Here is a 23,713-nt window from a genome sequence, read left to right on the forward strand (position 1 = left end):
AGACTTATGTGGTAGATTAACGGGATATGAAGAAGAAAGAGACAGACTAATCTGCATTTATTGAGGGGAAAAAGGAAATGAATATATCCAAAATGTGCATTTCACTACATATGGACTTTTTCTACAGAGTTGTGGCACTTAGATTCATTCATTTTACAGATTCATTTATGTAGGGTGGAGACCCGCTATTTGACCGGGCCAACCCACAAATATCAAAACGCTGCGCAAATAATTGCCGCCTGTGTAAATGCAATGAGAGAAGATAGCATACATGTTGATAAAAACATGTGCTTTCCATGAACAATGCCTGGGGGCGAAACCAATAAACGTTGAAAAACGTTGCTTGCATATTCCAAACTCCAAAACCTCATTATTTATAATAGCTTACTGATGATACACTAGTGACTTACAAAATCGGGCTCTTTGATGTTCAACTTGTGTTTTTGCCATCAATTCCGACAGATCAACTTCAAATAAACATTTCAATGGATGTCATCCAAATGGTCAGTCATGAGAGAAGACCTTCCGACGTGTTGCACAGTGGACGAGTTGAGTGTCTCTCTGAAAGTGGAAATAATATTTCAGAAGCAGGCAGCAAGGTTTTCATCCTTGTCAAGCAAGGAGAAAAAAAACATTGACTTACATGAGAATGGGGTCAATCACATGACAGAACAAACACCAGATTGAAGCGGCATCTCCTTTCTCTCAGCCACGGCGGCTCCCGGGCTACGAGGCACAGATAGCAATCATCTTTAAAAGCTAAAATCGGAGCTAACATCCTCGTCAATGGATACTTATCGATGCATTTAGGACCTTTTGGATGTAGTGTCATTCTCACAGTCCACAGAGTGGACCTCTCTTGGTTCTGCTAGCAGGTACCTGGGTTCACTATGATGACCTCTCAGAGGAGGGCAGAGACTCCCGTTAGGCTGGGAAGTCAGATGATGGGAGGCGTGGAGAGGATTTCTATTTGGGTCTAGAACGTCACCACTGCAGGTCCCCAGACATTGGAGGTCAGTCTGAGACGAGGTCTGGACAATGATGTGGGGCAGTGAGAGCGCAGCGGAGCAGTGCTCCCTGTGGAGTTTCTTCATGTGGTAGATGGCGGCGCTGGCGTGGAAGGCTTGCTGTTGACAAAGAATACAGAAACAAGACCAAACATCACCTAGCGTCGCAAAAAACGTCGGATGGTGGAACATTCGTTTGAGATGGCATGCGGAACACCAGAACGAGCCCGCATTGTTACTGACCTTCCATTTAGATTTGGCAAAATTCCGTTCCATCTGCTCACAGACCGAACGGTAAATATCCAAGTCTTTAGCTGTTTTTCCAGCAATCCTGTAATCGAGCCATTGATGGTCAACAATACGGTGACAACGCAGGATAGATATCCAAGGATCGAAATCCAAGGATAGATTTAGTTTGCGTTGATGTGTAAATAGAGAGGGGGGGGGAGGACGCACCATGGGTGCCGCAGGGCCTGTTCAGTGGTGAATCGTTTCAGGGGGTTTTTCTCCATCATATTCTTAATAAAGTCGATCGCTGTGAAGACATCAAGGAGATAGATATACACTGCCCCACAAGTTTGACAAATTGAACCCAAAACATGTTCATGGAGACTCAATCCTTGAGCAATCACGCTCTTTCTATTGGCACATTCAAGAAAGTCATTTTCAGAACATTTGGTACCTGACTCGGAGATGTCATCCCAAAAGGGAGAGTGAAAGGCGTAGTCAGCTCTCATGATCTTTGAAAAGAGCTGCGTCTCATTGTCCTCAAAGAATGGAGGGTATCCACACAGCCTACAATGCACAAACAACTACGTTCCACAATCTGATGTCCACTCATTAGAAATATCTCAATTATTGTATGAATGCCTGCGTAGTTAGTATAAGGTAAAAAAAAAAAAAAAAAAGACTTACAAGATGTACGTAATGACTCCGATGGACCAACAGTCAACAGCTTTGCTGTATGGTTTTTGGGCCAAAACCTCTGGAGCTACCAAAAAAAGATGCTGATAATCATGCAGGTAAGACGAAAATATTTGGCCAACATTTACAGCCAATATCTTTTGTATTTTGCTGCGTATGCCTCACCGACATATCCCGGTGTACCGCATGCTGTAGACATCACCCCGTGCTCCAACGTCTTGGAAAGGCCAAAGTCGCTAACCATGATCTTTGCATTTTGGTCGTCGTCGTAGTACAGCAGGTTTTCGGGCTATTCGGCAAAAGAGCGGGGAAGAAAAAGCTTGATGGACGGAAAAGAGAAATGTCTCCCTGTATTTTGTGTGTTTACCTTGAGGTCCCTGTGCACAATACTGTTTTGGTGCAGGTAGCTAACAGCCTCCAGCACCTGTTTGATCACCAGGCTGGCATCCTTCTCGGTGAAAACGCCTTTATCTACGATCCGATCAAAAAGCTCCCCACCGGACACCCTGCGCGCAAATCGGGAAGAGGATCGGTAACCTTTTTGCTTTTGAGGGTATGCCATCATCTCCGCTTACAGTTGCATGACCAGGTAATAGTGTGTCCGGCTCTCGTAAAAATCCTCCAGCCCCACCACGTTGTCGTGCTTGATCCTGAAACCAGAGCAAGTGTGCAGACGTCAGCAACCATGGAGAAAAAACAACAACGACACTATGGTCACCAAAACAGATTGAAGCTGCCAAACGTTTACCTCTTTAAAACGTTAATTTCGTTTTCCAGGTTGCTGTGGGTGAGGTGCTTTTTTTTCAGACATTTCAGAGCAAACAATTTCCCCGTTTTCTTCTCTCTCACCATGAAAACTTCGGAAAACGACCCCCTGCGCAAAACAATGGCAGAATAGCTGGCTGGGTGTGACAATACGGACACGTCAGCCAATCACAACATTCTTCCATAAACGCACAATATAACAGCATCAACATATATATGTACTTAAATAAAAGATCATCATTTGTATATAATTAGCATAATATATATTATTGATCATAATATATATCATATATGAATTATCCATCCATCCATTTTCCGAACCGCTTAGTCCCCACAGGGGTCGCGGGCGTGCTGGAGCCTATTCCAGCCGTCATCGGGCAGTAGGCGGGGGACACCCTGAACCGGTTGCCAGCCAATCGCAGGGCACACAGAGACAAACAACCATTTGCACTCGGACTCACAGTTAGGGACAATTTGGAGCCATCAATCGGCCTACCAAGCATGTTTTGGGATGTGGGAGGAAACCAGAGTGCCCGGAGAAAACCCACACGGGCCCGGGGAGAACGTGCAAACTCCGCACAGGGAGGGCCGGAGGTGGAATCCAACCCGCACCCTCCTAACTGTGAGGCGGTCGTGCTACCCAGTGCGACACCGAGCCGCTACACATATAATAATAAAAGGTAAATATTTTATGTATATCAACAAATATAATAATGACAGACATTATCAATGAATGTTTGCTAAAGCAAAATACTGTACCACATCAACATAATGAAGTAGCCGACCGCCCGGCCGGCATTCGACATACTATTGAGCGAGACTGCTAATCCTATAAGCAAGTGTGGCTCGGATGTTCCCACACTGCTCCAGCCTGACGTCAGTGATCAGGACTGACAGACACACATGCAGCCAGCCAGCCAGCCAGCCAGCACGCCGCTTATTCACAATCAGAGTACTTTAAGCAGCTTGCAGTCCACAAGACAGCAATGAGGGAACAGGATTACCATTCAGTGTTGCATTTCTTTGTTATCAGGCCAACAATGTGAGAGGATGGCTATTGCTAAGTGACAACGTCACACTTTGCTTTAACTCATATATTATTAGAGACATCTTTACTCATCCTTCCTTCTATTATATGTATTTACAGTTCAGTATGTCAAAATCATGAAAGACTTCATCAAGTCTGCATGGATGCGGATTCCAATGTGTTGCAATACATACGTCAAAATGGGCCAGCCTGGATCTGAGAGTGCATGAAAGTTTCCATTGATAAAGTCTGCTATGGGGAAGGAAGGTGATGAGAGGATTATCCTTAAACTTGTGCCATTCTGAGCCTGGGGTGTTCTCCTTTGGATATTTGCACTGGCTGTAAATAGCAGCCTTGTATTGCAAAATATGAATCTATTTAGCTCAAACGTTGTGGATTCGTGTGCACGTGCGTGTGTGTGTGTGCGTGTGTGTGTGTGATTAACGGCTTCAGAACGTTACTTACGATCCCATCTTGCCCTTGAAGTCAAACACATCCTTGATGTTATTGACGGGTTTCTTCCAACTGCACACAATCTCCTTCCGCCCCATCTTGGCTCTGACGTTGCCGTAGACTCCTGAAGCGCACACGCGCGCCAAATTTTCAAATGACAACGCACGCAGATTATATTCAAAATATTGAAAACTAAAACATCATGGAAGGAATAAATGCGTATGACATTCTGTAAGTGTAAAAGCATTGGTGTGTATTTTATTAGCGTGCTCTAGTCTAATTACAAATTATATTGTGTGAAAAATGTGAAAATTGCGCATCTGCAAAGCTTATTGATTTTGGAATGTTTTTTGTTTTATATTCGATTGAAGAAAAGAATAATCTCTTGAAAAATATCAAACTAGTTGGTACATACTTATTGTATGTATCCAAAGCAAATGCTACGCTATGTGTGTACCTCACAGTAGCCCCGAACCAGTGCAAAGCATTCGATCTACAGTAGTTCATTTTGGAATTGGATGTTCCCTTTTCAGTTTGGTTACATAAATGGTTGCATGTCCACGGGTGAGGGAGGTTAGTCCCAGCTAAGTAAAGCCCTTTTGTACCTATCAGTTGCACGGCATTCCAAAACGTAGCGGATTAGATAGCAGCGGTTGCTTAAGCTTCTGACATCTACTGTATGTGCCACCTCACTTAGCTGCTCAAGTGTGTGTCTCTTCTGGATTAATGCCTGATTCCATAATGGAACTGGGTCGGTTCATCCCATCGCCGACCCTTGGACGTGCCAAATTATTTCAATGGCACAACTTTCAATGTCACTTTCAAAAATTGCAAAACTAATCATTACAGGAATAATAGAATCTGTCATTTTTCACCCATCTACCAGCTAGCTATTATGCTCACAGTATGATGAATGCATTTTCCATTACGACTAATGGATTTTCCATCCATCCAGACTAATGGGTTTTCCATCCATCCATCCATCCATCCATCCATCCATCCATCCATCCATCCATCCATCCATCCATCCATCCATCCATCCATCCATCCATCCATCCATCCATCCATCCATCCATCCATCCATCCATCCATCCATCCAGCCGTCCTTGAGACAACTCATATTTACATTAGGAACGTTTGTATACACAGCTACAGTGTGCTAAACTCACTTCGTATCTGGCTGTTTTCAAAAAGCCATTGTGTAAATGGTGTCATTTGTGTGCGCGCGTGTCTGGGTGTTCTTAAACAAAATATGGATTTGCCACATTTCAATCCAATTGTGACTAATATGAATGCAAAATTTGTTTTCTGTCTAAATTGAAGGTTAGGTGCGCACAATTGATTTGTAGATACCGCTTTACTTGACTCAAATGCATACAATCTAAAGCTTTAAAACCCCTAAAACTAGGCTAGTGGTAGTAATGCAAAGGTATTTTACCTTGTGGAGCGGTGACAGATGGGATCACTGAGGGAGGTATCTAGGACGGACGGTACCTGACTTTTCCAACAAGTGCGCAGCCTTTTACCATCACGGGGCGGAGCTTCATCATCACGAGGGAAGTCGCGACTCCCACAGCCAAACGACTCGTTAACTACATGCATACGTCAGGTAAAATATGTTATCATGATGAAAGATTATAGATCATAAAAATCCAATTCTGCCGTCTTGTTATGCCACAAATGTGTGATTGATTCAACTTTGAGTGCTATGCCATAATTGTGTGATTAATTCAACTCCGCGTGCTATGATTGATTTCTATGATCATTCTCACCATCAAGTGTTCATCTTCTATTCTCAGAAAGAATCGATTAGCTTTATTTCAAATAAAGACGTCAAAGGTTTGACAGGCGATGCTCGGTGGCATATGACAGGTTGCGTTGAAGCACTCTAGTATCGTTTCTTTAAATTATTGTTTCTTTCAGAAAAAAACTTTGATGAACCTAGGGTACACGGACCGTGGACACTATATTCGTGATCAGTATTTACAATAATTACATGAAAAAGCTGAAAATAAAATGGTTTCAATTCTAAAAATAAAAGCGCAGTAAAAAAGAAATGCAAACTGTTGGCGAACCATAGGTGACGCTATTATACCATTCCAGTCGGCGAAGGGCATTTGAACACCGAGAGGAAGACGACGACGACGACGAAGAAGAAGAAGAACTGTAGCAGCAGCAGCAGCAGCAGCAGCAGCTTCCTCTTCCAGGGCTGTTACTACGTCATTTATTGACGCCGTGCACAATTTTAGCTAGCTCAGTGACCATCTCTACGAACACAAGGACGCTAAATCTGAAATAAAATTCAATAAAATGTAAAGTGACACGAACCAATTGGTGACGCAAGGTTCGATATGAGCTGCCCTTCTCAAAAATCGTTAGCGTTCAATAGACCTAAATGCAATGCAAACAAGGTTGGCTTGCGCTATGCTACGTTTAGCAAGTTAACGAGCCCAAACTAGTCGATACGCAGTGCAGTTCTTTGGCTATCCAGCAACTTTGCCATTTACTGTGTGTGTTTATGTCTATCCGATGCGACGTGGGGAGTTCAATGTTGCTCATGTCCTTTCGTTGGCTAAACCGGGTAGCGCCCCTTAGCTGTCGGTGCTAGGCTGCTTCCGGAGTGATTACGCATTACTGCGTTAACGTTTGATCGCGAAGTGTCATCATTCTCATGGCATTGCATTGAGTTGGCGTGCACTTTTCTTTATTCTTTTTATGTGTTCCACTTTAAACCCCAGGACTATGGCACCACGCTTACAGTTGGAGAAAGCGGCTTGGCGTTGGGTGACATCGGTAAAACCTGAAGAGATCAGTCAAGAGCATATCGAGCTGGCGTACCGCGTCAGTCTTCCTGTCTGCCAGAGAGGAACCTGCAGGTACGTATGTCGCCCAAATGTCATCGATAACGTTGAATGAATAGCAGGTTGCCATTGGCATCACCCGCGAGTTGACTTTCTTTGATGTGGCATTGTCACCCACATGATGCCTGGACTCTTTATTTGTCGGACGAGGCAGCCACTCTGTATTGCGACATACCGCCAAATGACATCAATCAAGTTCACATTTAGCCAGAAGAAGTCCATCTGAAACTGTGACTTGTATGGACGCTGTCATACGGTGTATGCACATTGTTAGCCTGCGTATGCAATCGGTATTTGAACAAGGGTTTCGATGTCATGACTTTTCAGGAGAAACTGCAAAGGGAACCCTAACTGTCTTGTTGGCATTGGTGAACAGACGTGGCTTGGGGAGATTGATGAAAACGCATTCCACAATATCGATGACCCAAATTCAGAACGTAGAGATAAGGTACAATAGTTGGTCAGTTCAATGACTGTGCACAGTGCTTTGAATAATGTGTCTTTGTTTGTGTGTCTCTCTTACAGAATACGTTTGTTGGTTTGACCAACCTGGGAGCCACGTGTTACGTCAACACCTTCCTACAAGTGTGGTTCCATAACCTTGAGTTAAGAAAAAGCCTCTATCAGTGCTACAATTCCCGTGCACAGGAGCACAACATAGAGTCAGGTACAAGAATAAATTGAGCTGCTTTAAAATGTGTGCCACATTGCCTTAACTTTGAGTTACAAAAAAGCCTCTATCAGTGCGACAATTCCCGTGCACAGGAACACAGGTACAAGAATAAATTGAGCTGCTTTCAAATGTGTGCCACACTGGTTTGTTTGTTTGTTTGTTTGTTTGTTTGTTTGTTTGATTGTTTGTGTTTATCTACCACAGCATGTATCAAACTATCAGCGCTATCACTCAACCCCTAACTCAAAATTTCATTCATGGAGTTTATAACCCAAACCACTTCTTGCCATCATAGCTGATGGATGTATTGCAGTATTCACGGATGTATTGCAGTAGAATACCACGCACACTACTTTGACATACGATTGTGTCTTTCAGATTATGAGCCTCAGTCCATTTGTGAGCATCTACAGTATTTGTTTGCACTACTACAGAACAGCAACAGAAAATACATTGATCCTTCGGGGCTGGTTAAAGCTCTTGGCCTAGACACTGGGCAGCAGCAAGTAAGAGCCTCTGAAACCCAGTCAGTCAAGACTCCACAAAGCAAACCACTAAAGTCCTTCTCTCTCTCTCTCTCTCTCTCTCTCTCTCTCTCTCTCTCTCTCTCTCTCTCTCTCTCTCTCTCTCTCTCTCTCTCTCTCTCTCTCTCTCTCTCTCTCTCTCTCTCTCTCTCTCTCTCTCTCTCTCTCTCTTTCTCTTTCTCTTTCTCTCTTTTTTTTTTTCTTTCTCAGGATGCCCAAGAGTTTTCAAAGCTCTTCTTGTCATTGTTGGAGGACACGTTGTCCAAGCAGAAGAACCCAACCTTGCAAAATGTCATTCAGCAGCAATTCTGTGGACAGTTCTCTTATGTAACTGTGTAAGCAAATCAACTGCCCAAATGTCACTTCAAGACCACCACCCCCAAAAAATGCATTTATTCCCATTAACAAATGAAGATTTGATGCACTCACTGACTTGTTTTCTAGCTGTGACCAATGTGGACGATCGTCTGCGCTGCCCTCCCGATTCTACGAACTGGAATTGAACATTCAAGGCCACAAGAACCTTACAGAATGTGTTACAGAGTTTCTGAAGGTGGGTTAAGGTCAGAGTAACCCGTTCACAATAGAAGGAGTTCCGTAAATGGGCTCTCTGGTCATGGACCCGATTGTCACAAATTATTTTTTTTTTTAAATGCACCGTAGGAAGCTAAACGACGAGCGCGTAAACCTTAGCGCAAGTCATCTGAAGAATTTCTGTGACCAATTTCAAGGCGGTAGATAATAACAAGTTGGGCTGCCGTTAAATAATAACAAGTCGGGCCGTTTGATCTTTATGACTGCTTTATTACAGTGATGGTAAGGATGTTTTTCGATTCTAATCCAGGAGTAGAACAAATGGCTGTATTCATCCATTTCACATGGCATCATAATGACTTACCCAATCCTCCTGATATTGTCGCCTGCGTATTGCGTCTCTTTTAATACAGTGCCAACAGATTTGGGTGGAGCAAACGGAGCCCTTTCGGCTGCCCCAAAACACGCCTGAACTAAATGAACTTAACAAAGGACTCCTTCGGCTGCCTAAAAACAGGCCTTTCTAAAAAAAAACAAGACTTTGGATACATCGACAGCATATGTAGTTCTATATACATAACATATTGCAATCATCCAGCTTCTCCCCTCTTGTGATATTTCTATCAAACGACACGTATGCTTTGCTTGTCTGCACTTTTCAGGATGAGAAACTAGATGGAGACAACCGCTACTTTTGTGAAACCTGTCAAAGTAAACAGAGCGCGACCCGGCGGATCAGACTGCACAGTCTCCCGCCCACCCTCAACCTGCAACTCATGCGCTTTGTCTTTGACAGGTTTGTCCGAGCTCATCTTTTACATTTATTTAAAGCTCAGATGTTGGAGAATATTTGAGATGATTCAGCGTCGACAATGTCTATATTCCAAATTGCAGCCAATAACGATGCTTCTGTGATGTAATCTCTAGACAAACAGGCCATAAGAAGAAACTCAACACCTACATCAGTTTCCCCGAGCAACTCGACATGGCGCCATTTTTTGAAGTTACAAAAGGTATCAGCAGTTTTACTTTCTACGACAAACACTCATACCCTCTTCTGCTGCAAAAGGATAAATGAAGTGGCATTTTGCTGAGCCTCAATTGCAAGTCCATTTTCCATGTCCAAATACTGAAGCAGCAAACTGTGTGTTGTGGTTCCCTTTGTAGATCAGAAGTGTGTGTATGAACTGAGCGCAGTGCTGATCCATCGTGGCATCAGCGCCTACTCGGGACATTATATCGCTCATGTGAAAGATGCTCGTACCAGTGACTGGTACAAATTCAATGATGAAGAAATTGAAAGGATGGAAGGCAAGAAGCTGCAATTGGGTACGGAGGATGATATCGGTAAGCGGCGCCACCGGGATCCGTCGTTGTAGTTCCCGACCGAGCAGGAGCCTATTTTGCTTTAATGTCTCACTTTTCCATTTCGGTTTGAAAAAAAAAGAAAAGCAGTCATAACGTATTTGCCACTTTCTCTTTGGTCTCAGCTGAAGCGCTAAAGTCTCAGACACGGAAACCCAAGTGCAGTAAAGGCTACCACTGCTCCCGAAATGCCTACATGTTGGTGTACAAGATCCAGGAAGAGGAGCCCGTAGATCCCTCCACGACTGTAGTTGAAGTTCCCGGTGGGCTCGATTTTTTTTTTTTTCGTTTGTTTTTGTTTTTTACATCAATGAATGAGAAAACAGTCTGCTCAATGACACACAATGACTGCTTTGCTACTCCTGATCGATAATCATTTAAAAAAAGTGTACTGAAGATGCCCACGAGGGGAAAAGCGGTACAGAAAATGGATGGATGAAAACGTGAACGTGTGACACAAAGAAGTAAGCAACGGCACTGTTGCAAAAGTTCAAATTGGCCACCACACATTACGTTTGGCTTAGGGAGTCTGACCTGGACAGTAGTCCTAAACTTGCTGTCAATGTCTGTCTTGGCTGGCTGGCTCGTCTTATCTTTGAGCTTTGTTTGCCTCTTTTTCCCCACTCAAGAGTTCCTTCAGAGGCTCGTGGACCAAGACAACCACAAATTTGAAGAATGGTGCAGTGAAATGTCAGCCATGAGGAAACAGAGTGTGGACAAGGGCAAAGCCAAGCACGAAGAAGTCAGGGAGCTGTACGAGCTGTTACCCGCTCCGGACGGTCAGTCGACGACGTATTCCCTTGACCCGCCGAGAATTATCGTTTGCTAGACGTGGACCAAACGTTCTCTTGTCCTTTTCTACAGGAGAGCCTTACGAGTTTATACCTCTGGATTGGTTGAAGAAGTGGTTGGATGACTCGACTGCCACCAAGAAAATTGACAACTCTCATTTCCTGTGTTCTCATGGCAAACTGCATCCAGACAAAGTGGGAGACGCCAAGAGAGTTTCTCAGACAGCCGGGCGGGTCCTGTACGAACGCTACGGCGGGGGGCCGAGGCTGGACGGTAGGATCGGTGGGACTGGACAAACCCGATCGGTGCGGTGAAGCCGTTTGCGCGATAAATGTGTACCTCCTCAACGGCAGGCTCTACTCTGTGCCGAGAGTGTGTGCAACAGCGATGCAGGGTGCTGCGTCTGAAGAATCAACTCAATGAGGACTACAAGGAAGTGTCCAATCTGGTCAAACGTACAATCAGGTGATCATGTACATAAGATTTTCATTTGGTTATTTAAGGGCCCGACTCATTAATATTATTATTATTATTATTATTCAGGGTTGGAATTGGGGGCTTAGATCACCAAATGATTCCCGGGCACGGCACCGCTGCTGCTTACCGCTCCCCTCGGGGATGGGTTAAATGCAGAGGACAAATTTCACCACACCCAGATGTGTGTGCGTGTGACAATCATTGGGTCTTTATCACTAGAAAATAGCACTTTGGCAAAACGTCTGAAATCCAGCCCTTCTGGCGAGACATCCTTTTTTGGTCTGTCAGCACTTTGACGTGAACATTTTTGTCTGTCAGCGGAGAAGGTTTCTGGGTGGGCAAAGCCTCCCTGCGCAGTTGGAGGCAGTTGGCTCTGGAGCAACTGGAGAAGGATGAACATGAAAGCCAACCAAGCAATGGTCAGAGCAATGGCAATGGACCACATGGCAACAACAGCCAAGGTAGGAAACGTTTGGAACTAAATGGATCATTTCATTACATCAAAGAACGAGCCTATTGGGATTGGACTTGTTCTAAACGGCTTGTAGATTGCAGCCCTGAGGTCTCCGAGGGCAACGAGGAGGAGATGAAGACATTTAATGACGACATTGTCTGCAGTCATGGTATGTTCACCATGTATGTATGTATGAATTCCCACTTTCTGTCATGTGACTTAATAAATGCCAATGGTTTTCGCTTGCATCAAGGAGGTCTGGGTATTGTGGACACTGAACGCAAGCTTGTATCTTCTGAAGTTTGGAACAAGCTTCGAGCATACTTCCCCAAAGCCCTTGAATATACCCAAGACCAAAGTCCCTGTCCGCAGTGTCTGGTAAGTGGAAACTGCTGATGAGTTCTTGTATGTTTGTATGTACAGTTTTGATAGCCGAATGAACGGAGGAGACGTTTTCCACGTTTCTTAATGTTGCGCTTACTTACTCACTACCAAGTGACAGCCCTCCTTGTGTCAAACCTTTCCTGCTTTTGTGTCTAGACACTGGAGCAGGAAGAAAAGGACAATGAAGCTGTGAGTAAAATGATGGCTCTGGACCAGAAGAACCAGCTACTCAACCTCTTCCATGAGAAGAACCGGCCAACCCTCACCAAGTGGCCTCAGGTAACAACGTCAGTGGCACACTGACAGTGTGTGCTGGACTCGATGACTAAATCCTTTGTTCTCTCAATTCCCAGGACACAGACATCCTCTACATTGTTCCTCTGTTTTTCGTGGACGAGTGGAGAAAATTTATCAGGTAGGTCTTTAAGGGTTGTCAACCAGGCTGCACAAGTGTTTTGTCCTTCACGATGCTCTAAAATGAAATATTGTACTGGGCGACTGTCGTTGCTTGTTTTAAATGCTCCTTCCTTCCTTGCTTGCTTACTTCCTTGCTTCCTTGTTTGCTCCCTCCCTCCCTCCCTCCCAACCTCCCTCCCTTCCTTCCTTCCTTCCTTCCTTCCTTCCTTCCTTCCTTCCTTCCTTCCTTCCTTCCTTCCTTCCTTCCTTCCTTCCTTCCTTCCTTCCTTCCTTGCTTGCTTGCTTGCTTGCTTGCTTGCTTGCTTGCTTGCTTGCTTGCTTCTTTCCTTCCTTGCTTCCTCCCACCCTCCCACCGTCCATCCCTCCCTCCATCCCTCCCTCCCTCCCTCCCTCCCTCCCTCCCTCCCTCCCTCCCTCCCTCCCTCCCTCCCTCCCTCCCTCCCTCCCTCCCTCCCTACTGCTAGGAGACCCACCAAATCGTCCCCAGTGTCCAGCGTGGGCAACAGCCTCCTGGTATGTCCGCATGGGGGCTTCATGTTCACCTATGACTCCCTAATCAACGGCGATGCACAGCAGTGAGTATTTTATTATTTCCTTTTGCTCTCCCCATTTTTAATTGTTTTACTCCATCCACCGTGTAACTCTTAAAAGACCACGTTCCAGTTGGGAGCAAACATGACCCGAAAAAACAAATGGATGAAAGTAAAATTTCAGCTTTGTGTGGAGACTGCTTACTTTGAAACAAGATGGTCATGAATAACCCGAATGTGGCTTGATACTGTTTGCTTTGTCACAGCATTGCTCTGCTTTGGCCCAGTGAATGGGAGGTCATCAGCAAACTCTTCATGGTGGACCAGCCCATCTCCATCCGCTGCTTCAAACAGACGACGCCCTCGGGTCCCACCGCCAAATATACTACTCAGCCCGGTTAGAGTGCAAAAGTCACCCTTTTTGGCATGTTTCACTTCACAGAACATCTTCAAATGCACCTATTGCAACACATTTGCAACATGTATGTTACTTATGCTCCACTAAAAGATGAATGAATGAATGAATCTTTATTTCGAACATGATTTAAAGAATAAAAACTATAAAAAACAAACAAACTGGTAAGATAGCAACCGATTAAAAAGAGGTAGGCCAGGAGGAATTCTGATCTATTATGGGTTACTAAATCTATAGAATGGCTACTAATTGTTGTGCCCTTACATCATACTAGTTGACTTTTTTTCATTCATCATCTAGCTTATCCTCAGCAGGGGTGCTGGAGCCTATCCCAGCAGCCTTTGGGCGCTAGCCAGGGTACAGTGATCCCTCCTTTATTGCGGGAGATGCGTTCCAGAACCACCCGCAATAAATGAAGATGCGCAAAATAGAAATGGTATATATATTATTTGGAAATTCTAACACGTTGCATTGAGATTTCCAACAGCAAACTCAACGCCATTGCCGCATGATCCGCCTGGCAGGCAGTGGACTATTTCTCTCATACGGCGCCTCATTAAAGTCACAAAGTGGGAAAGAAAACGATTTCCATCCATTGGCAAGCTATAATCAGAGAGAGAGAGAGAGAGAGAGAAGGGGGGGGGTATTTTGGCAAATACAAGATTAGACACTAAAATAGGGACAACAGATATCGACCAAATTTGATATTGTTGCTGCCTTTAGCCAGCAAGGCCTCGACCACTTTTTAATCCAAGCTTCTAATGGGATCTGTGATTATTGTTTTTGTTTTGGTCATGATGTGTGTGGTCATGTATTCAGATCTCTGCTGGGAGTGCAGAGAGGGCTTCCTTTTCCAGCAACAGAAGGACCTCCGAGAGTACACCCAAGCCACAATTTACATCCGCAAAATCGCAGAAGACAAAAGGGTATGACAAATCAACTCGGTGCCCGACGAGTCGAAAGCTGGCGCTACTGTAGACGTGCACGTGACTCAACATGTAAATGGCATCTGACGTTCCGTTGTGAATAGATGATGAAAGAAGCTATTCCAGAGAGGAACGCCAGCAGCTCCGAGGCGGAGGCGGAGGAGGAGAAGGAGGAGCAACCAAAGGTAGCTGGTGAGAGAGATCCAGACTTCAGCCAGGTAAATAAGTCAAGAAAATGTAGCTTATTGGTGGCAATATTAATTCTGCTCATATCTGTACTGAGAAGATCATAATTCACATTTGACTACTCAGAAGAAGAATTTGGCAAGGGTGCACTGTATTTGTAGAAGTAAAACTTGTAATATTCAGTCTTATTTCACCAGTCAGAAGATGGTGCAAAGCGACTTAAACTAAGCGAGAGCAGCATCCCAGAGGGAGTGGCTTCTCCAGAAAGCAACGCAACTAAGCTGGGCGGAATCAGGAGAAGCACTCGGCACCGGAAACTCCGAGGCGAAAAAGCCCTCATTGTGTCTGCAAATCAGACCCTCAAAGAGCTGAAAATTCAGGTAAGGCCACCCGAAACAAGCGTTTGAAGTTATCCTCAGGTGTCCTATTTGGTTCCACCGTCATAAACCTTTGGCTCAATCATTTTCCAACTCAATCTGGGTTTGAATTTGCTCTCGTCGCAAAACTAGATTATGCATGCTTTCTCGGTGGCGCCGTTTGACCAAAACCTCTCCATTGATGGGAAAAGTCTGACAAACGACTCGGCCACATTGGGCAGTTTGGGTATCATCCCAGAGAGTGTCGTCTCTCTAAAGGTAAGTCACTAGCTCCTGCTTTTAGCATTCAATCTCTCTTTTGTTGGTGTTCTTCACATGACTCTTGTTATCTCAGGCTGATGAGCCAATAGCTGACTATGCAGCCCTGGATGACGTCTATCAAGGTGAGACTCATTTGGATTCGAAATACTGTGAGTGGTTAGGCACCAGGCTAACCCATGAATAGTGTCAATTTGCAAATAATTGCCCTCCCGCCTTACAATTGACAGTACAATAATGACAAGAGCTTTTCTGATTTACTGTTCCTCTAGTATAGTTCTAATGATCAGAGAAGTAACGTATGTTTTCTACCATTGTTTTTCACCACCTCATTTATAGCGGCAATGCCAGAAGAGGGGTTTAAAGGTAAGCAGCATTATTGACATCATTGTTAGAGTGGTCCTCACTCTAACCTATTTTGCAAGAACCACACGGGAGACAGTATGCCCTTTTAAGCACTTGCAAGTGGAGAGCCATTCGTCGCTGTGCATACAGCGATGATGGAATGAGGTCTGACTCAGGCCTTTTGCAAGAGCATTTTTATTGAGAGAAACAGGCTGGGGGTGAAAGTGGACAGGATGGGGTTGAAGCCCCTGGCTTCCGGTCAAAGCATAGCAGGGGTGTTTTGCGACGTTGTGTAAACAGAACAACTTTGATTGACAACTTACACGGCTGGTAAGATTATTGGTGCTTCGCTCCCCTCCTTGAAGGACATTTACACCTCCCATCTCACCCGCAAGGCGACCACGGTTGTGAGTGATGTGAGTCACCCCGCTCACTCTTTGTTCGAGCTTCTGCCCTCTGGGAAGAGGTACAGAAGCCTGCGCTCCCTCCCGCACCACCAGACTCTCAAACACAGCTTCATACTCCAGGCTGTTAGGATCCTGAACTCGCTTCCCCGTTCTGCGTAGCGTCCTGTACTTTTACTGTCTGTATGCACACTGGCTCTTATCTGTTGTGTTATCTGTTTATTTATTATTTATTATTACTCTTATTATTTATTGTTTGTGCCTTCTTGTTTTTTATATTGCGTCGTTTACTTGTATGTCTATCGTGTAATATCTCTTGTCACCGCGGGATAGAGAAAACGTCATTTCAATCTCTTTGTGTGTCTCGGCATGTGAAGACGTTGACAATAAAGCAGACTTTGACTTTGACTTTGCTTCCTCTGCAGCTGGTCAATCAGTGCAAAAGATCTTAGCACTTTGTTCTACTACTTTCGTTAAGACAGGACACGTTTGATTCATTATTACAGGTTACATTCCAACATAAGCATATGATGAAACTAGTCTATCAACCCTAACAATCATCTCTGAATGTCATCTTCTTTACGTGCATTGGTGCTTGTCATGTAACAAAGTCGATGTGTGTGTTGATTCGTTTGATTTTATGCGCAGGCACTGGGCTTCTTGGTCATTGAAGACATTCTGGGCTGTAGCCGTATTTGACTTGGACAAGAAAGGCCGGAACTTATCAAGTGTTGTTAAGTGCTTTAATCCCCCCCCACCTCCCCCAATAGCCATTGTTAAATGGTGACAATGACAATGCTCAAAGCCTACTTTTTTCCTACTTAAGTCAAGTTAAGTGGATATGCGCCCCTTTTGTTTGTTTTTTCTTCATTTTAAATTATGGAATACATGACAGTGTTCTGTTCCAAGGTGTGGAAACTCATATTCTCACTTGAGATGATCAAGGTGTGTTACGTGAATGCACATTATGTATGATTGTTACCTCACCGTATGTATAGCAATTATTTACTACAGAAATGTTAGCAACGCAAACTCTATTGGTTGAACGTTTGAATCTGTATGCAAACAGTGATGTGTACTGTTATTTTCACTGTTTTTTCTTATTGACAATAAAGTTATTTTTCAAATTATTCTACTCATACACGCTTTTTACTCAATTATTTTTTAAGTGATTGGCATTTTACGGTAAAAGTCATAATGATGAGCATATTTAATAAATCAAAACGAGCTCAAAGAAGGTGTGTGGTGTGGTCTAGTTTACTAAATAGAACAGCGCTTTTGGTCCGGACCAAACAAGTGGACTAAAATACTTTTCTGGCCTGAATAAACCCTGAGATAAGATATCCTTAAGAAGATGATAATAAAAATAGTATTCAGGGATATACATACAGACAAGGGAGAAAAAAAAAGTACTGACACGGGCGTCGAACCCGCAACATCAAAGTTAGGAGGTGGGCATGCTAACCAGTGCGCCATTATGTCAATGTGTAACATTTGTAAGCATAGCAAAGAAAACAGCGGTTGCTATATGACGTCTGCCGCGTCACAGTCACGTGACGTCGAACTCGGCGTCTGCTGCCAGCCACAGACGCCGAATTTCGACGATTCTCCCTGGTCAACGGTTGTAAATGATCGCGTTGATTAAAAAAGAGAACTTTATTTAACTCTAATTTACCGTTTTAGATAATATTACGCCGCAGTCATGTGACGCGGACGTGACGTCGATGGGCGGAGCTTCCGCCAAATTCTAATCGGAGGACGCGGCTCCCAACAGGCCGTAGGAAGTAGGGATGGGCGATACCAATGATTTTGGAATCGATCCGATACCAAGTATTTCCTACCCAAAATACCCGATATTCGATCCGATATCGATACCGGAAGTGTAATTTCCCGCCAAAAAAACAATTTAAATGCAGTGGCATTCTTGCTCTTGGAGAGTCATCTATTGAATTTTGTAGAAAAAAGTATTACGTCATGTACATGAATTATTAACCTTTTTAGACATTAGGAGGAGGAGGGCTTGGCTTGTGAGAAAAGGGGGCGGGAGCAGAGCAGAGCAGGACACGCCGGTGCAGCAGGCGGAAGGAAAAGTAGTGCTAGCATGAGTGCAAGTCGTCAAATTGGAGCAGAAAAAAATGAGGAAAAATATAATTAAATAATTGTAAGTATCGATATTTTAGCTAGGGATATCGATACTCAAAAACGAGCAGCCTGGATCGATATATCGATATTTTGGTATCGATCCGCCCATCCCTAGTAGGAAGGCGGTAATGCCGAGAAACGCGACACAGCGACGACTAACAAGAGAAATATTTGTATTTCCTGCTTGCAACTGGACCGTCTAGAGCGTACACGGTAAATACAACTCATTGTTTTTAAAAAGAAGTACTTTTGTTGCCCTGAAAAGCGAGTGAGTGTGGCGGTTGGGGGGGGGGGGACGTCGAACTCGGCGTCGAACTCGGCGTCTGCTGCCTGCCACAGACGCCGAATTTCGACGATTCTCCCTGGTCAACGGTTGTAAATGATCGCGTTGATTAAAAAAGAGAACTTTATTTAACTCTAATTTACCGTTTTAGATAACATTACGCCGCAATCATGTGACGCGGACGTGACGTCGGTGGGTGGAGCTTCCGCCAAAATTCAAATCCGAGGACGCGGCTTGCAACTGGACGTAGGAAGGCGACAATGCCGAGAAACGCGACGCAGCGACGACTAACAAGAGAAATATTTTTATTTCCTGCTTGCAACTGGACCGTCTAGAGCGTACACGGTAAATACAACTCATTGTTTTTAAAAATAAGTACTTTTGTTGCCCTGAAAAGCGAGTGAGTGCGCCGGCTACGTCGAACTCTGCGTCTGCGGCCTACCACAGAGGCCGAATTTCGACGATTCTCCCTGGTCAACGGTTGTAAATGATCGCGTTGAATAAAAAAGTGAACTTTATTTAACTCTAATTTACCGTTTTAGATAATATTACGTTGCAGTCATGTGACGCCGATGTGACTTCAATTGGCGCTACTCCCGCCGAGATTATAATTCGTGGGCGCGAATACAAACTCGGCGATTGTCAACAGAAATATCTTTAATTTCTGCTTGCAACTGGACCGTCTAGAGCAGGGGTGGGCAAACTTTTTGACTCGCCGGCCGAACCGGGTTCTAAATTTGGATCGGAGGGCCGAACCAGGAGCAGATGGCCGTAGTGTTTAAAGAGATTTACTTTTGTGTAGTTTGACTAAAGTTGTCGATGTAGCTAGCGTCCAGTGTAATAGCAATGTGTAGCTGAGTAGCTAACCCTATCTGAAACGTAGTTGCGTTGTATCTGCGTATGTTGGTTGAGGTTAAATGTTAACGTTTAATTTCATTCCATTAGGTTCAACGTTGTTTGCTGTATGTTTTCCACTGTAAGAAGAAGAAGAAGAATGTAAGAAGAATGACTATACAAATCAATTGGAGGCTTGCTTCATTGATCACAACCGTGAGTACCCCTTTCTTCCTCCATTTATGTTCAACACTATTTCATGTCTAACAGTAATTAATGTAACACATAACCATAAGTAAACTGAGTGTGGGCACTCTCAAATTAACACGTGATTATACTGTGTAATCTGTCACCGAGTATATTGTTGCAAAGTAATACAAGAAAAGATCCAAAATTGTAATTCAGAATAGTTTTCAAAAGAAGGCCATTATAATTATATACAAATCTGGTTACCCTGAATATATAACAAGCTATTTCTTAAATCCCAAATTCTTCAATTCAAAGATTTGGTCGATTATCAGACTGCTCAAATGATGCTCAAAGCGAAGCTAAACTGTTTACCCAAAAAATATTCAAAAAACTTCTATCAATTCAACTAAGTGTTTAATATGGCCTATCAGGGCTGAAGTCAAAAATTGGCACCATCATGTGGTGAAATATGGAATTGCAGCACATCCAATTTTGCCTGGGAACAAACAGATTAAATAAATCTTCTCTTCTTGCCAGTCTTTCTCAAACAAGTAAATTGCCCATTTTGCGCAGTTGATGTTCTTTTAATACCTAGTATTTACACAGTCATAATTTAAATTACTTTCAACATTCATTCATCCATTCAAGAAAGATCCAAAGTAGTAATCCAGAATAGTTTTGAAAAGAAGGCCATTAGAATTGTAAACAAATCTGATTACCTTGAACATGATAACAAGCTATTTCTTAAATCCCAAATTCTTCAATTCAAAGATTTGGTTGATTATCAGACTGCTCAAATGATGCTCAAAGTGAAGCTAAACTGTTTACCTAAAAATATTCAAAAGCATATTCAAACTATGTCTAATTCAGAACATTCATGTTACTCCACTCTGTCTTATTACCAACTTCTATCAATTCAACTAAGTGTTTAATATGGCCTATCAGGGCTGAAGTCAAAATCTGGCACCATCATGTGATGACATTTGGAAATGCAGCGCATCAAATTTTGCCTGGGAACAAACAGATTAAATAAGTCATACTTCTCTTCTTGCCATTCCTTCTCAAACAAGTAAATTGCCCATTTTGTGCAGTAGATGTTCTGTTAATACCTAGTATTTATACAAAGTCATAATTTAAAATACTTTCAACATTCATTTATTCATTCAACCACCGTTACTCCACTCGCTCTGATTACCAACCTCTATCGATTTAACTAAGCGTTTAATACATCCTATCAGATCTCAAGTTAAGATTTGGCACCATACTTTGTTGAAATTTGCAATTGCAGCAAATGCAATTTTGCCAGGGAACAAAAATAGATTCAATAAACTAAATAAGTCTTACTTCTTCCCATTAAATAAATTCACACTCCTTTTCAAAAAAGTAGTTTAAAACGAGGGCCCCTCCCTCAACCTTTAACCCTAACCCCGCACGTCACATTGTGTTTTATCTGCGAATGTTGGTTGAGGGCAAATGATAAAGTTTTCTTTCATTCCTTTAGGTTCCACCGTGTTCGTTGCCTGTATGTTTGAAGGATACAAAGTACAACGCTTGCACGTTGGCGAAGACGTCTTCGGTGAGTCCGTCCTTCCTTTTTATTCATGGGAAAGTCACAGACAACAATAGCTAAAGCAACACATTGTTAGAGGTAACTACATTTGTCTTAAATTGGATAGATTATTTGTTCCCACACCTTTTCGAACAAGTAAACTGGCCATTTGTGCAGGAGATTTTCTGTTTATACCTAGTATTTATACAGTCATCATTTAAATGAACAAATAAGATTCATTCACTCACTCATTCATTCAAAATATCCAAAGTTGTGTGTGCTATGTGTAGACGAGAATAGATCTCATGTTACTCCACTCGCTCATACGACCAACTTCTATCAATTTAGCTAAGCGTTTAATACGTCCTAGCAGGTCTCAAGTCAAGATTTGGCACTGTGCTTTGTTAAAATTTGCAATTGCAGCATATCCAATTTTGCCTGGGAACAAAAATAGATTAAACAAACTAAATAAGTCTTATTCCTTCCCATTAAATAAATGAAATAAGTCTCTCTTCTGCACAGTCCTTTTCAAACAATTAAACTGGCCATCTTGTGCAGTAGTTTTTGTGTTCACACCTAGTATTTATCAGAAATCACATTTGAAATTACTTCATTCAACCATTTTGGAAATTTGGAATCCCAGCAAATCCATTCTTCCCATTAAATAAAGACGTCTTCTTCCCTTTAAATAAATGAAATAAGTCTTACTTCCCACTGCTTTTCAAACAAGTAAAGTGCGAGAGGCTAGGTGCTAAGAGGCTAGGTGCTAAGAGGCTAGGTGCTAAGAGGCTAGGTGCTAAGAGGCTAGGTGCTAAGAGGCTAGGTGCTAAGAGGCTAGGTGCTAAGGTCTGATGTGGTTAGGTGCTATATATATATATATATATATATTTAGGTCTATATATCAACCTATTTTAGATCTAAAAATCAACCTATTTTAGACGTCTATTTCTGGTCTATTTTAGATCTATAAATAAACCTATTTTAAACGTCTACTTTTGGTCTATAAATCAACCTAAGGGTCTATAAATCAACCTAATTTAGGCGTCTATTTTAGGTCTATATATCAACCTATTTTAGATCTAAAAATCAACCTATTTTAGACGTCTATTTCTGGTCTATTTTAGATCTATAAATAAACCTATTTTAAACGTCTACTTTTGGTCTATAAATCAACCTAATTTAGGCGTCTATTTTAGGTCTATATATCAACCTATTTTAGATCTAAAAATCAACCTATTTTAGACGTCTATTTCTGGTCTATAAATAGTCTATTTTAGGTCTATATATCAACCTATTTTAGATCTAAAAATCAACCTATTTTAAACGTCTACTTTAGGTCTATAAATCAACCCAAGGGTCTATAAATCAACCTAATTTAGGCGTCTATTTTAGGTCTATATATCAACCTATTTTAGATCTAAAAATCAACCTATTTTAGACGTCTATTTCTGGTCTATAAATCAACCTATTTTAGATATATAAATAAACCTATTTTAAACGTCTACGTTAGGTCTATAAATCAACCTAAGAGTCTATAAATCAACCTAATCTAGGCGTCTATTTTAGGTCTATATATCAACCTATTTTAGATCTAAAAAATCAACCTATTTTAAACGTCTACTTTAGGTCTATAAATCAACCCAAGGGTCTATAAATCAACCTAATTTAGGCGTCTATTTTAGGTCTATATATCAACCTATTTTAGATCTAAAAATCAACCTATTTTAGACGTCTATTTCTGGTCTATAAATCAACCTATTTTAGATATATAAATAAACCTATTTTAAACGTCTACGTTAGGTCTATAAATCAACCTAAGAGTCTATAAATCAACCTAATCTAGGCGTCTATTTTAGGTCTATATATCAACCTATTTTAGATCTAAAAAATCAACCTATTTTAGATGTCTATTTCTGGTCTATAAATCAACCTATTTTAGATCTATAAATAAACCTATTTTAAACGTCTACAATAGGTCTATAAATCAACCTAAGGGTCTATAAATCAACCTAATCTAGGCGTCTATTTTAGGTCTATATATCAACCTATTTTAGATCTAAAAAATCAACCTATTTTAGACGTCTATTTCTGGTCTATAAATCAACCTATTTTAGATCTAAAAATAAACCTATTTAAACGTCTACTTTAGGTCTATAAATCAACCTAAGGGTCTATAAATCAACCTAATTTAGGTGTCTATTTTAGGTCTATATATCAACCTATTTTAGATCTAAAAATCAACCTATTTTAGACGTCTATTTCTGGTTTAAAAATTAACCTATTTTAGACGTCAAGTTTTGGTTTAAAAATCAACTTTTTTTAGATGTCTATTTTTGGCTTAAAAATCAACCTATTTTAGACGTCTATTTTTGGTTTAAAAATCAACCTATTTTAGACGTCTATTTTTGGTTTAAAAATCAACCTTTTTTAGACGTCTATTTTTGGTTTAAAAATCAACCTTTCTTAGACGTCTATTTTTGGTTTAAAAATCAACCTTTCTTAGACGTCTATTTTTGGTTTAAAAATCAACCTATTTTAGACGTCTATTTTTGGTTTAAAAATCAACCTATTTTAGACGTCTATTTTTTGTTTAAAAATCAACCTATTTTAGACGTCTA

General features: G+C 42.0%; 2 protein-coding genes and 1 pseudogene across 8 annotated transcripts; 2 read left to right on the plus strand and 1 right to left on the minus strand.

Moving 5' to 3' along the window:
* Positions 1-40: 40 nt before the first annotated feature.
* On the minus strand, positions 41-5,770 carry LOC133161833 (calcium/calmodulin-dependent protein kinase type 1D-like). 2 transcript variants are annotated; one of them, XM_061290499.1, is made up of 13 exons: positions 5,615-5,770; positions 4,189-4,300; positions 2,680-2,805; positions 2,507-2,581; positions 2,299-2,437; positions 2,097-2,220; positions 1,923-1,998; positions 1,690-1,802; positions 1,464-1,542; positions 1,251-1,338; positions 814-1,127; positions 644-726; positions 41-561 (listed from the first exon to the last, which is right to left on the minus strand). In XM_061290499.1, the coding sequence occupies exons 2-12, from the start codon at positions 4,272-4,274 to the stop codon at positions 660-662; spliced, it is 1,287 nt and encodes a 428-aa protein (XP_061146483.1). In that variant the 5' UTR covers positions 4,275-4,300; positions 5,615-5,770; the 3' UTR covers positions 41-561; positions 644-659. The 2 variants fall into 2 exon arrangements, with proteins under 2 accessions (XP_061146483.1, XP_061146484.1); XM_061290500.1 differs by having other exon boundaries at positions 880-1,127; positions 5,615-5,768.
* A 530-nt stretch (positions 5,771-6,300) lies between these two features.
* On the plus strand, positions 6,301-17,228 carry LOC133161832 (ubiquitin carboxyl-terminal hydrolase 48-like). 6 transcript variants are annotated; one of them, XM_061290497.1, is made up of 28 exons: positions 6,302-6,520; positions 6,915-7,052; positions 7,365-7,485; positions 7,563-7,704; positions 8,089-8,216; positions 8,445-8,569; positions 8,679-8,787; positions 9,431-9,564; positions 9,696-9,781; positions 9,936-10,115; positions 10,259-10,396; positions 10,763-10,912; positions 10,998-11,198; positions 11,279-11,390; positions 11,721-11,863; positions 11,951-12,025; positions 12,110-12,234; positions 12,397-12,519; positions 12,594-12,655; positions 13,122-13,232; positions 13,454-13,584; positions 14,422-14,528; positions 14,633-14,746; positions 14,912-15,094; positions 15,224-15,349; positions 15,426-15,474; positions 15,689-15,715; positions 16,747-17,228. In XM_061290497.1, the coding sequence occupies exons 2-28, from the start codon at positions 6,919-6,921 to the stop codon at positions 16,767-16,769; spliced, it is 3,159 nt and encodes a 1,052-aa protein (XP_061146481.1). In that variant the 5' UTR covers positions 6,302-6,520; positions 6,915-6,918; the 3' UTR covers positions 16,770-17,228. The 6 variants fall into 6 exon arrangements, 5 of the variants coding, with proteins under 5 accessions (XP_061146479.1, XP_061146481.1, XP_061146480.1 ...); XM_061290496.1 differs by having other exon boundaries at positions 6,302-6,488; XR_009716137.1 differs by having other exon boundaries at positions 6,301-7,052; positions 15,283-15,349.
* Positions 17,229-18,363: 1,135 nt separating this feature from the next.
* LOC133162790 (WD repeat domain phosphoinositide-interacting protein 4-like) overlaps positions 18,364-23,713 on the plus strand; it is a 165,663-nt pseudogene continuing 160,313 nt past the window's right edge.

Source organism: Syngnathus typhle, linkage group LG11 (assembly GCF_033458585.1).
Source record: "Syngnathus typhle isolate RoL2023-S1 ecotype Sweden linkage group LG11, RoL_Styp_1.0, whole genome shotgun sequence".
NCBI classification, from domain to species: domain Eukaryota; kingdom Metazoa; phylum Chordata; class Actinopteri; order Syngnathiformes; family Syngnathidae; genus Syngnathus; species Syngnathus typhle.